The following is a 15,005-nucleotide window of genomic DNA, read 5'->3' on the forward strand; positions in this document are numbered from 1 at the left end:
CTGTGCTATCTGTCCACACTCAGTCACTTCATCCTTTTAAATTAGATTTAGAATGTAACAATGTAGTGGCTGATGGTGCCACCCCACTGTTGTGTGTCGTTTTCCCTTTAACTTAGCAAAGACAGAATGGTAAATTATAGCTATTGTGGATAAGGGGAAATGTTGTGAAATTAAAAAGTAGTTATGTTTTGAAAAATAAATGGCAGTCCCGGGAAATAAAAAAAACTCAAGGAAAAGCAAATGAGTTGTAACATGGAAATGGGGACACTTGGCAAGCTGCAAGTTTGGAGGTCATATTAGAAGGTCCCAGGACAGTACATTATTTTATGGTAGAGTTTACTGTAGAGGCAAATCAGGCTGATAAATATTTTATTTAAACTTCATGGTCCATTTCTGGTGGTATGAAAGAGCTGGAACTACAGTTAGTGATACTACTTTACAAGAAAAAGAAACAAAAGATGTAGCAAAAGGGAATCAAGCCCATAGATGTGTAATAGGGAGGCAAATGATTGTTTCCAGCACTGAACAAGGAAAGCCTTCTGTGAAGGGTTTTATGTAATTTTCTTCAGCTGAACAAAGTGGAGAATACTTATCAAAATTGCCATTTTTAAAATCTCATTGTGAATACTCAGCATACTGTGATCGTACACTGTGTAATGGTGTTTTCAATGGATAAATTGCTGCAGATACTATAATATAAATAACTATTTTGTGCATTAAGAAGCAGTTCACTTCAGGATGGTTTCTATCTCAGGAATGCTCTGAAGATAGGACTTTAGAGAATAAAAGCATCAAAGTACTCTTTGAGTAATGCCAGTCTGCTAAAGTGCTAGGGTATTTTTAATAACTTTTGGTGGTACTGTTATTTTTACTGTGGCCAAAACTTACTAGTTTTAAACACAACACAGCTTCAGCCAAAAATATGTAAAGGCTCTAGTGACAGGAGGGCAGAGAAAGTTAATCACAAGAAAAAAAAGGTTTGGCTCCTATAGACTTCCAGCACACTAACCTGGTGTTGTGTGAGTTTGCTGCAAAATAAGTGGCAGGAAGCCCCAGAGTTAAACTGCATATCACTTTTGGGTGATAAATCGACCTCCAGAAACACCTTGCTAAAACAAGAGAGGATTCACAGTGAAAAAATTGCCATACTCTGCTGAATTCAGTCTCTCACAATGAGCATAAGAAGCAATATCTTGTGTTGTCCTGTAACATGTTGCTGCTCCGTTGACAGCTCATTTGAATCAGTTTTCATAGATACTCTTCCAGTCATGTTTACCACAAACATGTTGGTTCCAAAGTGTAGATGAAAATGGTAACAGGCTTCAATAAAAAGCACATGATAAAAGCAGGATCTAACCAGTTTGAAAGAACTGTAGCATGGGTTAGAAAAATGTCTTCATATCCTGCTTCTCTTACTGCTTGCCTAAAAGTACTTTTTTTTTCTTAAGTTTATTGTGGAAAGATGGTCTCAATCAGAAAACTGGAAGAAGTGAAAGAAAGTCTGATCCAAATTTTTCAGCGGAATTCTCTTGCTGTAATGGAAAATAAGTGGTGTAAGGGATTTGTCTGAAGTTTTTCTTTCTGCCAAAGCCTTTCTGAATGACAAGTGGCCCAGTCACTTCACCCTCAGTTTCCATTATGAATAATTAAGTCTAATAAAAGATAGCTACTAAAAAATCTAGCTTACCTCATCTAATTATGTTGATATTCCAACAAATGTAAGGCATAAATCCCCAGTAATATTGCAGGGGAACCAAAAATACTGGATCTAGCATAGACCCGGGTTTGAGTATTAGGTCATGGAAAGCCAAGCTTTTTTCCTGCATATAGTTAAAGTAAAATGAAGAACTCTTTTAAAATGTATATAAATCACTCATTTGCTTAGAGTAATTCAGATCTCAGATTTAATGCTGAGAAATTCATAGCTTTGTTCTAGATAATATCTAGTACGCATCATGAGGATCTTCCAGTATTCTGATAATGGCACTTTTTGCACCATCTAGATTACAGAATTGAGATGAGGATAAATTAAAAGGGGGGGGGGAGGAATATTTTAGGAGTTTTCAGTATATTTTCAGGGAAAAAAAATAATATATTATGCATTCCAAAGGTATAAACTTGGGGATGGTTTATTTTGTCATAGGAGTTTAAGTCATCAATATTATAGCTGAACGAAGTACTTATCTCTAATTCTGATGGGGTTTATTTCTTTAATTGTTCTTTGATTTTACTGCTTGGAGACTAGCCTACTAATTTTATTCGTAGCAGAGGTGTTATTAACCATACAACTGTGCCCATCGCCACAGACAGTCTCAGTGCTCACTGCTATCTCTTTGTTTTTGTTTCGTAGAAATGTATTCCTTTGGCTGCTGTGGCAACTGTTTATTACATACATTTATAAAAGTACCTACTGATCTCACTGTAGCATCTGGGCAGACAGCTGTGGCTCCCTTTCCCTTCCCCACAACGCTGTTCCCGCAGCACCCGCTCTGCTTGCTCTTCTTTTTCTATGTCTCAGAAAAAAAGGCAACAGGGAAGGAAAGAAAAAAAATTAGTAACTGCTGTACTGTAATAAAATCCCCCTGCACCATTTTCTACCCCCTCCTCCTTTCTGGAGAAAGATGAAAAATAGCAGGATCTGTTGATGAGAGAAAAAGAAAGGAGATGTTAGTGGAGGGGGGATCTGCATGTACCTGGAAGGGGAAAGGTTCTACCATGAAGAAGAAGCAATGAATTATTACCATACAGAGAGCAGGTGGCAGAAAAACCACCCTCAAGCATAAAATGGGAAGCACAAGCTCTATGAAGAGGAGTTGTCAGTAACAAGAGAAGAGAAAGGACGAAGACTTGACAGGTGGTGGATCAGGTGGGCTTCCAGAATGGAGAACAGAGAGAATTGGAAGAAGAGCAGAAGAAATTCAACGGATGACCAGTTCTGCTGGCACTCTATCCATTCCAAAGCCAAAACCACGCAGTAGTGGAAAAGCAGGGCTGAGAGCTACAGTTGCTCATGAGGCTCTGCTGCTAGTGCTTCTCAATGACTCTGCTTTGGCATTTTGTTGAATTATTTTGCCACTCTTCCAATACTTGTGTATCCAGTTTGCCCTCTGGGCAACAGGCTTCCCAGAAGCAGTCGCAGAGGGCACCTAGAGGCAGGATCTGTTCCTGTATAACTGTTAGTTGTGCAAGAAGCAGGATTGCAAGAAAAAGTGTTTTATGTCTAATCAATTGACATAATTCTATGGTCAGCTTCTCTCCTCGGAGGGAAATCTCTTAAATAGTAAGGTCAAGGCTTTGTGTAATAAAAGGAAAGGAAGAGACTTGAGTGTATCCCTCTACTTTCTGCTGTCATATGTTACTGAAGATAGTTGTGAAGGTCTGCATCCTTCATGGACTGCATCTGGTGCAGGAGCACCCCAGTTCTAATGTGTGTTGATGTGTACTAAGGCAATTCAAATTAGATAATGCAGTCAAAGAATGAATTGCCGTAGGCAATGCCATGGAAATTGAGTTCACGGACACAGTTAGCATAATATCCTGGTCCTGCTTTATTCTGACGTGCTATAAAGGATGAGGAAAAGAATGAACTTAAACTCACCCAGTCCAGAAGAGTCTGTTTCTTTCTGAGTCCTTAGGAATGGGAAGGCCTCCCAGCCATCTCTCTTTCCTGCTTTATTTGGCCTGATTGCTTCCCCCCACACACTATTAGCATGTCAGAACTAGAAGGCAATTTAAGTTACAATTCCTTTTCTTACTTCTTTGTTTCGTTCTGTAGGTCTGCCTTTTCCTTCTGTTAAAGATTACAGTTAGAATTTAAATGTGGATACCAGCAAGATTCAGAGACCAAGAATGGAAGGGAAGGCATGGAAATAGTTCTCATTTTCTACAGCATAAGGTTATGCTACCTCCAGTTATAGACACTAGGGAAGCAGGGGGTCCCTTGTCAAGAAATATAAGTTAGATTAAAAAATAATATTATATTGTCTATTTTTTTTTCCATATGACTACTTGATAAATGTGAAATACTGGTGTTTATTTCCATTTCTGTGTTTTCACTTTCTTGAGTTATTCTCTGGAAATGGAATAAATTTGTATAGAAATGAGAGCTCTTATAAAACTAAAAATCAACTGTACTCTCAAAACTTATCCAGATAGGTTTTCATCTGGTATGTCTCATAGATGCTGTTGTTTTCATATAACTCTCCTAATACGTCATTCTAGATTTAATATTTCAGGATGTTCTAAGTGCAGAGAAAGCTTGGTGTTTATAATGGATTGTACTGGACAAGCAGCTTTTAGCAGCACTGCTTTCAAGTGACTGCCTGCCTAAAATATGTTCAGGGAATAGAAAATACTTGGTGCTTAAACCATATTTAAAGCAAAATGAATTCAGTTACAGCAGCATTTAAAGTATTTTGCTACTAACTGTAACTGATGTGCATATATTTCACCTGCAAGTATGTATGTGGGAAGCAGTAGCAGAACTAAAATATGTAAGGAGAGGCAAAGGAGAGTGAAATACAAAGGAGACCATTTTACATGTGCTGTCTCCTTTGTCTTGAATTTCATACACCCGTACTGATGTCATTCTGGAAGAGGAAGAAGGTTGGCTCCATGTCCACCCACCCCAGCTTTTCCAGTGAGCAGAGCCTCCCCAGCTGGGAGGTAAACCAGGCAGTATTCTCTGCAGTGTCTCATCAGCTGTGGGGGAATAATGACAGCAGAGAGGCAGCTCTTGACACGCCATTGATAACGTCAGGTCTCCAGGGCCTTTACGCTCAGCTGCACCTCCTCACTCCTATGTTACAAATTTGCACCTGGGAGATAAGGCTGGAAACACTGGGAGTGCCAACTCTGGAGTTGCACCGCAGGCTTCTGGCTGGGCTCCTCCGTTGCCTCATCCTGCAGGGTTTTCAGCAGCAGAGCTCAAACTTGGAGGGCACACTGCTGCTCTGACAGCAGACCTTCTCCTAACCACCTTATCCTTACAGTTCAGCCACGTCCACCGGAGCTGCCACAGCCACCGTTATTTCTGCCCCCGAAGCCGACTGAGGGAGCAGCGGGTCAGTAGCAGGCAGTGAGCGTGTGCCCTGGCCCTGGGTCAGCTGAGTTCAAGACAGATTTAGTCTGCCCTTTGCCGAGCGGGTGCACATCTGAATCTGGCCTTCTAAAGATAACAGAACTTCAGGCACAGAGACGTTTGCTTTGCTTTCTTTGAGAGCCATGGTTTGGTTGCCAGTAACATTAATAGTGCTGGAAGATAAATCTCACTGAATGTAAAACTCTTGGGCTTCAGCATGCCGGGCAGATATCCATGTAGAGAGAAGGGCAATTAAATCCTCTTGCATTGTAAACCTTATAGAATAAGGCTCTGGCTGAGGTCTTGCACATATGGGAAATTTTCTCTGGTGAAGCCTGATGAGTGGTCGTTCTTCTTGCCAATAATGCGCATAAATAAGAGGCTTAACAATTAGGAAAGAAGGAAAACAAGAGATAATACACCTGTCAAACTTTTTGTATTATTAATGTGCAAGTGAAAAAACGTTATGCCTGTGCATGCTGTCGCCCTTGGTACCAGCTGTTGCCTGTGCACATGGGTGGGTATTTTACATTGGCTGAACAGCTTTGCAGCCAGCAAGCACTTTAACAGGCAACATTGATAACGGCAGTCTTCCACACTCCATACAATTCATGCTATTCTTCAAATTAATAATAATACTTAATAAAGCTTCGTCTCTCATTTGCAAAGAAAACCTTCAATTAATGCTAATCAGCATCCTCAAAATGTGATCAGGCTGGGCTTGTAGCTGGACGTGCCGAAACAGTTCAACTGGCAGATGGAGAATTTTCCAGCTATTCTAATTAATGGCTGCTCATTTCAAATGTTAATGCCATTAAATAAATAGGCAAAACAAATAAAAATAATACATCTTATGAAAATGCCACTAGCAGACAGAGCTCTGATCCAAAAAGGAAGCCTTGCTCAGACCCAGAAAGGGCCTAGCCATCCCCTTCTGGCTCCATAAGGTGTAATAAAGACAAGCCTGACTTTTGTTCCTTGCTGTTTCCAACCACTTCTCTGGGGCTGACATTTGTATCATTTCCATTTTAACCTGCTGGCGTCAACTGAGACATTGCTTCTCCAAGTATTAGAATGTTTTTCTGCAGAAAATGAGAAAGGATTTCCTTCATATATTATGGGCTTTTTTTCATGTGAGATTTAGATTGCCCCTGCTCCTTGCCTTTTCTATTTGAACTAATTGCCTGATTTTTATTTTTTTTCAAAGGTTTTACTTTCTGTGAACATTGTATACCGTAGCACCGATGTAGTCCCACATTTGTTTGGGCTTATAAAGAGTTCAATTAGCCCCTTAATGCCTAGTTCAGTCACAATTAAACCTTCCTTGTTGACTTGGGATTGGTCTTTCTAAAGGCAGTGGAGGTGTTTTTAATTATTCATTCGCTGGTTTGTTTCTTACAGCAGTCTCAGCTGTGCTTTATTATTCAAAGGTTAATGCAAACTGAGAACTGGGTAAATTAAATCTGTTTGGCAGCTAGCAACCTGATGTATTAGAGACACTGTGAAACATGGATGGCAACACTTCTGCTATTGTGACACTTAAAAAGCCAGTTTTTTATCTTTAAAACAATTATTACTTTTGTTACTGTGGCTGATAGAAAATGAATGTTCCATAATATTATAGTTTCTGTAACCCACTTTTGTTAAGAAAGCAAGTAGTTTAGAAAGCCAAGCAGCATTAACAGCTATTATAGAAAATTGATGTCGGTACCATGACTAATGAAGTACAGCGTGCAGTGCTAAGTGACACAGTTGTATGCACGGAATCATGCAGTCAGAAGTTTTAATGAAGGGAGCTCAAGGAATTTCAGGTGAAAGCGAGTTTTATTAACTTTCAGTGAACAAAATGAATAGTTGAGCAGTGAACATGACATGATGTCGTATAATAATTGTATGCCTTGGGTGCATTGTAAGGCATGGAACATAGCCAAGAGCTTTCATCTGTTCTATACGCAGGGTTATTTCACAAACCCCTGCATGCTGTGGAAATCTTTATTGCAAACATAAAAAGAATTGTTTCACAACAAATGCCTTAAGACAATACCAAATCACTTATTTGAAATATCTACCAGCACTGCCTTCCTCTGAAAAATATTGTTCGGATATCTAGAAGTCACCATCCCAATTGATCCTCATTAAAATTCAGCTCCTGTATTAGTGACTGGTATCAGCAGGCTGTGAACCAAAAGAAGCCTTCATATTCCTTAAGAGGCCACTCTGAGTACAATCTGTATTTCTATGGACAAGTATTATGTTGCATGAAAGGAGGCTGTGTTGGCTTTTGGAAGAGTCATGACCCAGAACTTTTATGAGTTTTAATTTTATTTTTTCAGGAATTGAAAGTGAGAAATTTTTCAGGTTTCACATACAGGATTGTGTTTTGTGTATTTAGATATTGTTTCAGTAGTGCATTTTTAAATGAGGACTTTGAAACAACATAATCCAAATGTTTATCCTGCTTACTATTTATAATATTTTTAAGATAAGGTAATGATTGCAGAGTAAAGCAACCTTCTGTACTGGTGACTGGAGACCTTAGGTTAGTAACTTAGAAAGTGGAGCTGCAAGGTTGTGTGTTCCCTACTCAGTCTTTAGTACAGCCTGTGCTGTATAATAATGTGCATAATTACACTGCTACTGACTGATGAGGTAGGTGGATAAGGAGGCAGGTGAAAATAGGATAGCTTGTGAGGCAAGACAGTGGCAACATCTCAGCAAAGTCTCTGTACCCTTGCACTGTAAATACTTCACATCTGCTCACTAAAATATTTGAGATAAAACAGTCAGGAATTTTTCTGTGCCTATTTGAATATTTTATAATGTGATTTAAACACTTCTTCCTGGCTGGATATATCACTTCACTGACAGAGCTTAGGATACCAGTAATGCATTTTATCCAGGACTAACTTAATGAATGTGATACACAAATTTAACCTGTAGACTTCTTGCAAAAACAGCAATACTACTAGTAGAGTATAACTGATGCAGTATATTCTTGGTTGTATGTGGTTATTATGTTATATTTTTGTTTTCTGTTTTAGTGCTGGACCCAAAGGAGACAACATTTATGAATGGAGGTCAACTATACTGGGGCCTCCAGGGTCTGTATATGAAGGTGGAGTTTTCTTCCTTGACATTACCTTTTCACCGGACTATCCTTTTAAACCACCTAAGGTTAGTAAGAGGGTATGAAAAGTCTGATAGGATCCTCTCCTTGTGATATTTTTTAATGTGTGTGTTGATGTATCATTGTAGGATGAAACATAAAACTTTCAAGGCAGCAATGAATATTTAAACTGAGTATTTTGAGGGAAAGAATTTAAATAACTGCCTAAAATTTGCCTGCATGTTGCTAATATAGCTGGATGAATATGGATTTATTTAGCAAATGGTCACATAATTTTCAGCAGTTATTTGCTTTGGATTTGTTTCTAATATGAAAGTATTTATATTTGAGTTGCACCCTTTCTAAGCAGCTGAAAATACTTAATCTTTCCTGTTGACCCATATCTTCCATCAGGGGTCCTTGGCAGTCTGACAAAAATATGCATCTTTTGTATTACCCCATATAAATTACTTCTGCAGATGCAAAACAGTGTTGTTCATGAAGTTATAAGTAATTGCTGTACATCAGTCTTCTGATAAAATGTGGAAATACAGAAGCAAAGGCAAGAAACTGGAGTGAAAGACAGAAATTTACAGAATTCCTTAAAGATTCCATTTTTCATGCTCTCAATAAGGACACTAAACACAAATGTAGAACTGTACCAATAACATTACCTTGAAAAATCTAGTTATAATGAAGACTGGAAAAACAGAAGTGCAATGCAATATTATTCGGTAGTGCAATGTCACTGATGACCAGTAGTATTAATTGCTGAGGGAGGGTGCCAAAATGAGACTGCATGGGTTTATTACAGACCACCTGTCTGATGAATCTGTAAAAAAGTCAAATGCACTGCTAAGATGCATCCTCTTGCATTGCCTGTAGAGATAAGGAATTACCAATGTCATATTCAAGACACTTATAAGACATTATTGGGAAGACTGAGTGCAATTCTTAGAACACATGTTTACTAACAGGAGCAAACTGGGAATATTTACCCCACAGGGCAGTTAATAGAATCAAAGAGTCTGTCTTTTATGAAACAAAGTGCAAAGAGCCAAATTGGTCACCATTCCAATGTGGGGAGTGAGGGTCTGGAACAGCTCCCTCGGAGGAGCTATGGGAGTGAAAATACCTTCTTTTTGACACGTCTGTGAAAGGGTTGGTATGCCACCTTGGTCTGTAATAGAAGGGTATTACATTAAAAGAGAGAGTAGCTAATTCCTATTGGATGACCATGAGTACTCTATTGAAAGAGAAGTGTTTATAAAGAGAATGCCACAGTAGTAATGTTTATAATAGTTAACATTAATATGATCAGAAAAAAGTTTTTTAAAAGTACTTGTCATTTTGTAAATTGGAATTTCTCAGCCGGAGACCTAAAGATGGATCAGTATAGTGGTAATAGAGATGGTCCCCTTTTCACCAGACTATCCGTTTAAACCACCTAAGGCTAGTTTCCCACTTTGAGTGTTCCAGTTTAGGAAAGCTTTGAGGTCACAGACAAGTCTTACAGGCACTGTACACCTTGCTGACTGCACATTTTCTGATTCAGAATAACAGTGATTACACAGTGAAGAAGGAATTTGAAACTTTAGAGCTTCTCCTTCAGTTAGTTACAGCTTTGGGCACACTGAGCTGGGGCAATGCCCTATTTGTCCTGCTTCCTTCCCAGGCTAGTCCAGACTTCTTACTTGCTATACAAGATCTATCTTAACAGGACCCTTTTGTTTGCTTCTTTGCCAGGCTTAGTCTCTTTGTAGCAGCTGTAATGCAAAGGTTACGTTCAGTCCCCCGACAAATTAAAATTATATTATTTACAGGATACTGGCAAATCCACTACATGGATTTATTGAGTATAAAACAGAGCTTGGATCTCTCACGGAGATCCAAAGCTAATATCTAAAGAACTAGATCTGAAAGACAAGCTGGAGGGATATTTTTTGTCATTCTCTCTGTTGAATATGCTAAGTCTTGAAGCAATATATGCAATAGGCATCCTTTTGAAATAAAAGGTGAAGGTCCAGTTTGCTGTTTAACCATGAGGTAAAGACTTTTTCAATCCACACTCATTTGTGTTTGGCAACCATATTATTTTGACACATGAGTAATGCAGCTGTACATTGCTCATTACTGAAATATCAGGCAAAGAGGTAGTTCTTATCCTGCTTTGTAAGAATTTTTTTCTCTGCCTTTATCTTGATGCCAGTTGTCATTTATATAAATCATACGAAAATTTATTGCTTCATAAAGGATGAGAGTTGATTATGCCATGTTGTATTACTAAAAAGCCAGTATTTATGATGAGGGAAATTGTTATCTGTAAGAAAGTAATGAGTACATGTACACAGGAGACTATTGTCAGACATAACTATGTCACTAGCATATTTTGTACACATGGATTAGTATTCTATTCACTTCAGCCACTGTTGTAAGTGACCTCTGTTTTCAGTCCTGCCATAGCATCTCTCAAACTGTTGCTATTTCATTACACCTACTTTCCAGACTCTATGAAACTGATTCATAGGTAAAATAGTTTGGGAAATCCCTTGAATAAAACAGCATGGGAAGATGATTGCTTCTCATAAGGTAGCTGCTGCCAGTCAGTATTGTTGGGAAATGGTGGTTAAATGTGTTCACCACACACTTATTTCTAGAAAAAAAAAGGTAGTGAGTACGTGGAATGTGACATATGGCCTCACGGTACAGTGCTCGCTGTGTCAGTGAATGCTGACATCTCTTTTGCTTCACCACAAGATTTGTGATATTCAGTGCTGTTCTCAGAATCATGGGTCCTAGGGTTATGGGAATAGAGCATTTTAGATGTTTCTTCTAAGTATATTTGAACTCCTTATGGCTCTATCATCTTATAAAATTTAGAGATAAAGTACAAGACTGTGGAATGTACTTTGAAAGACAAAATGTATTCCTGAGTGTTGGGAAGATAACCCCTCAGTAAGTACATAAGCAGAGTCCAATTCACATTTCTCACTATGGCTGAATTCATACATTCCTCCTGAGATTTCTGTGGGTCATTTTCATCCCTCCTTTACTATGAAGTAAGGAAACATTTAAATGAGTGCTGTCAAAATTGATCTTCTAAAAATGTGACCACGGAAGACCTGGGAAGAAACAGAAACTGAATTTCCCAGATGCAATTACTTGACCCAGCCTGAAGTTCCGAAGGCAATGCTAATGTCACATAACATAGTTCTTGTTAAAGGTCCTAATCCAAAGAGTATTAAAATCTGCAGAAACATTTCCACAATCCCTTTTCCTTATCTATCCTCAGATGTTATCACTCTGATTTCTATCTATTGTCTTATCACACGTGTGTGTTGCGCCTGTATCTTGGGAAGGTTAAAATATTTTTTAAAACAAGAAAAATATATTGAAAGTGGACTCTGGATAAATGCCTTTTATTATTGTTGCTGTTGCTGTTGTTGTTGTTATTATTAAAATACATCAGCAGTGTAACCGTTGTTTGATTTATATTATACAAGGTTCTCAGTTCTAAAGGATCCAGACTCCTTCTGTAAACACTGTTGATGCCTATTCTGATCATTGGACACCCTGCTGCATATTGGAAAGCATTAAATAAAACAAAATTAGACATCTGAGAGTACATTTATACATAAAGAAAATATGTTTCTCCTATATTTTTGGGTTTTTTAACAAATGTATAAAATAATTTTTGTTTGTCTTTTAGATAGTTAACCTGCTTTCCCACCTTGTCTTTATCACACAGAAGAAACTGAATCATTCATTCAGATTTTGTTTAAATTAAGAAAAGAATCTATCTAAACCTTTCAATTTTATGTATTTCTTCAGCTTTTACATCTTTGTAGCTTTCAATATCCCATCTTCTTCAGATTTTAAAGTTTTATCTCTAGTCTTTGCATCCTCTAATTGTACTGTGTGGTCCAGCTCCTATTCCTAGTTTTGTATAGCCAAGCATCACTGCCATCCTGTTTCACTTCCAGCCTGCACCACCCAGTCTTTCCCTTACAGGTCGTTCCTTTTCTTTTTGTCTGTCCTTACCTGTCAGTGTCTCTCTCAAGTTAGGACATAAGCATAATATCAAATTAAGTTATTCTTCACCAAAACAGACTATACCATGTGGAAGGTTAGAGTATAATTTTATGTCACAATATTAGTTTCTTTTCCTTTTGTAGTCAGTCTATTTCAGTCTTCAGCTTTGTCTCATGCCTTGAAACTGGACTCCAGATTTTCCAGACTGTAGGTCACTTACCCTTTCAGCCCTGCTTTCCTTTTAAATCAGTGGCATTTGGCTTCACTTGCAACTGCAGCACAGTCATGCAGAAGAGGGAGTTGTTCTTCCCCAAAAAGTTTATGGGTGTGACTGGTGTAGCCTGAATAGGAGTGAGGAAGGGCCATCCCAGCCTAACTGTGAGTATTTTTTTTTCCTACAACCAGAGAACAGGATTTTTAGAACAGCTCATCTGAGAACTGACAAATTAGCTTTGGCTTTCTGGGAGGCTCTAATCAATTAAAAATATTTCTTTGCCTCCACTGTGAGGAAGCTTCTGTAGCACTGCGGAAATTAGCTGAGCACCCAGTTGGCTGAGTCAGCAAGAAAGCAGCCAGCCTGCAGAACCACCGCTTCCTTTTCAGCTGCATCCAAAGTATCACCTTGGTTTTCTGAGATGCCAGGCAGGAGGAAAGTGTGGAACAGACAAAGCTAGATGCAGACGTGATCTCACCTCCTGCTAAAGGCCAGATGTTGCTGAGGCTTCTGTCTCGGTCACAAGGTGAGGTTTCACTTCTGCCCAAAAATACAGCATCTCCCTTGGAATGCAGTGGGCTGAAGAGCACAGAAAGCTGTGCCCTGTTCAGAGCTGCCACTTAAATAAATGAATAAAAATACTTGGATGGCCTGCCTTAGGTTTCTCCAGTGTTTTAATGACCCCTCAACCTTTTTTAGAAATACCTTTGAGATTTCTTTTTCCTGCTAACTAGCTTCCTTTCATACTTAATGGATTCAGGCAGTTCACCCCTTGGCTTTAACAAAGGAAAATTCTCTCTTGCTCTGTCTCTTTCTTTGGGGTATTGAACGGGCTATATAGCTGCACACAGAGATCTCTTGTGCGGGGTTACATGTGTGTGTGTGTGTATACACACATATATACACACACACACGCATATATATGAATAGGGCTATCATACCTTTCCCAAAGCCTGATCTGAGAGAAAGCATTTCAGTTAAATGTCTGTCCTTGGTCTAGATAAGAAAACAGTGAATTCCCCAAATATGCAAACTTTTTATCTGAAAGCCTCTAAAACTTAGCAACCACATCAAATTAACACTGCATTATTATGTATACTATAGTTATTGAAGGAAGGGCAATAATTTAATTATCCTGCACACTGTACCTCTGGAGCAGGAAGGCTTGACAAATCAGAAATCCATCCTAGGGTCTTTCACACAGGTGTTTGTAGAAAAATTAATGCTTTTCAAAAGAACTTTCCCCCCAGGAATTGTCACTGCAGTGGTGTCTGCATTTTCATAAAGAATAATCGTTGTTAATAACTTTTACTCTCATATTTGACTGTGTTCATTCTATTACAGTGTCAATTCAATTTAGCTGTAGCTGATACAATATGGATATATCTGTCATTATCCTAGTACTCTGCTAGCTTTATTTTTGAATTTGAGTGATTTATAAAATCTCTTAATCCCAACTCTACAATTAATCTTGCTAGGGACTTTAATCTCAGCTGACTGAAAAATGGTTCACAGGACTTGAAAGCTGCAATATGCTAAATCACCTCTAAATCAAAATTAAAATAACAGAAAACTCCATTTCCTCCTTGTAAATCTCATATGTCTATTGACTGACTGAAAAATTGTTCTCAGTGTTTGAAAGCCTAACTGTTCTAAGTCAAGTGTTGGACTGCAAAGAGGGTCTTTTTCTTTTGTAAATACAGTGCACAGTGTCTATAGAATCTGGTCTTAATGGCAATATTAAACATCTTTTTTTTTTAATGTAAGTGTCATATAATGCTAATCTCTGTCCACTAAATAACATCATGTTGAATCCTCCTGTGGTACAAAATTTCTACGTATTTCCTAAGTTCAGTCTCATTTACAAGGGGCAGTTCTTTTTATTCTTGGCTTTTACTCTACTTTTTCACACTTATTCTATATGTGATGGGCTGTTATGAACATTTCTATCTGCAGTGTAATAGAAAAAACATGTTTTCAAGAGTGAATAAGAAAAAAGTATTTCTTGGTATTTCTAGCCTAAATTGTTAGAAGGAGAATTACAAGGCAGACCCACGTTGCAACTTGCATATGTAATTATTAACACAATTTACATTTGAAACTCTCAAATGCAGAATAACCTCACAGCTTCTTTGATCATCACTGTTTACCATTTCTGCAACCCGAGTGCAGGCGGGGTTTCAATTTCCCTTCTCTTACTTCTCCCCAGATATTACCATCATATGACCAGCCTTCAGATGCAATGGGCTCCTGTCTCTGTGATCCTTTACATTCATTTGCCTCGTCATACTTCTCTCACAGCCTCTGTCACATCACATTAGCTCTCAGTGCTGTGCTGTGCTGCCCACAGCTTTAATCAGCTGCCTCCTGCCCTCCCCATTCCCCTCCTGCTGATCACTCTGTTGGTCCCTCACCTGATGCATTCCCACACCACTGCCTCCCCCAGCGCCTTCGCTGTGCCTCTCTGCTCCCTAGTTTTTCACCTGACCTTGCTATTTCCATCCTCTTGCTGAGGGAGACCCTTGGATCGTTCATCCATGACAACAAATGAAGATGGCAGGCTTTCCCAGTGA

The 15,005-nt window shown here is 38.6% G+C and overlaps 1 protein-coding gene across 4 annotated transcripts in view; it reads left to right on the top strand.

Moving 5' to 3' along the window:
* The window catches only part of LOC127380765 (ubiquitin-conjugating enzyme E2 E2), a 214,881-nt gene that overhangs the window by 167,131 nt on the left and 32,745 nt on the right, over positions 1-15,005 (top strand). For all 4 annotated transcript variants that reach the window (XM_051610243.1, XM_051610241.1, XM_051610242.1 and 1 more), the window contains one exon: positions 8,122-8,254. In XM_051610243.1, coding sequence (XP_051466203.1) covers positions 8,122-8,254 — 133 coding nt within the window. The remainder of the gene's footprint in view (positions 1-8,121; positions 8,255-15,005) is intronic.

Source organism: Apus apus, chromosome 2, assembly GCF_020740795.1.
Source record: "Apus apus isolate bApuApu2 chromosome 2, bApuApu2.pri.cur, whole genome shotgun sequence".
Classification (NCBI taxonomy): domain Eukaryota; kingdom Metazoa; phylum Chordata; class Aves; order Apodiformes; family Apodidae; genus Apus; species Apus apus.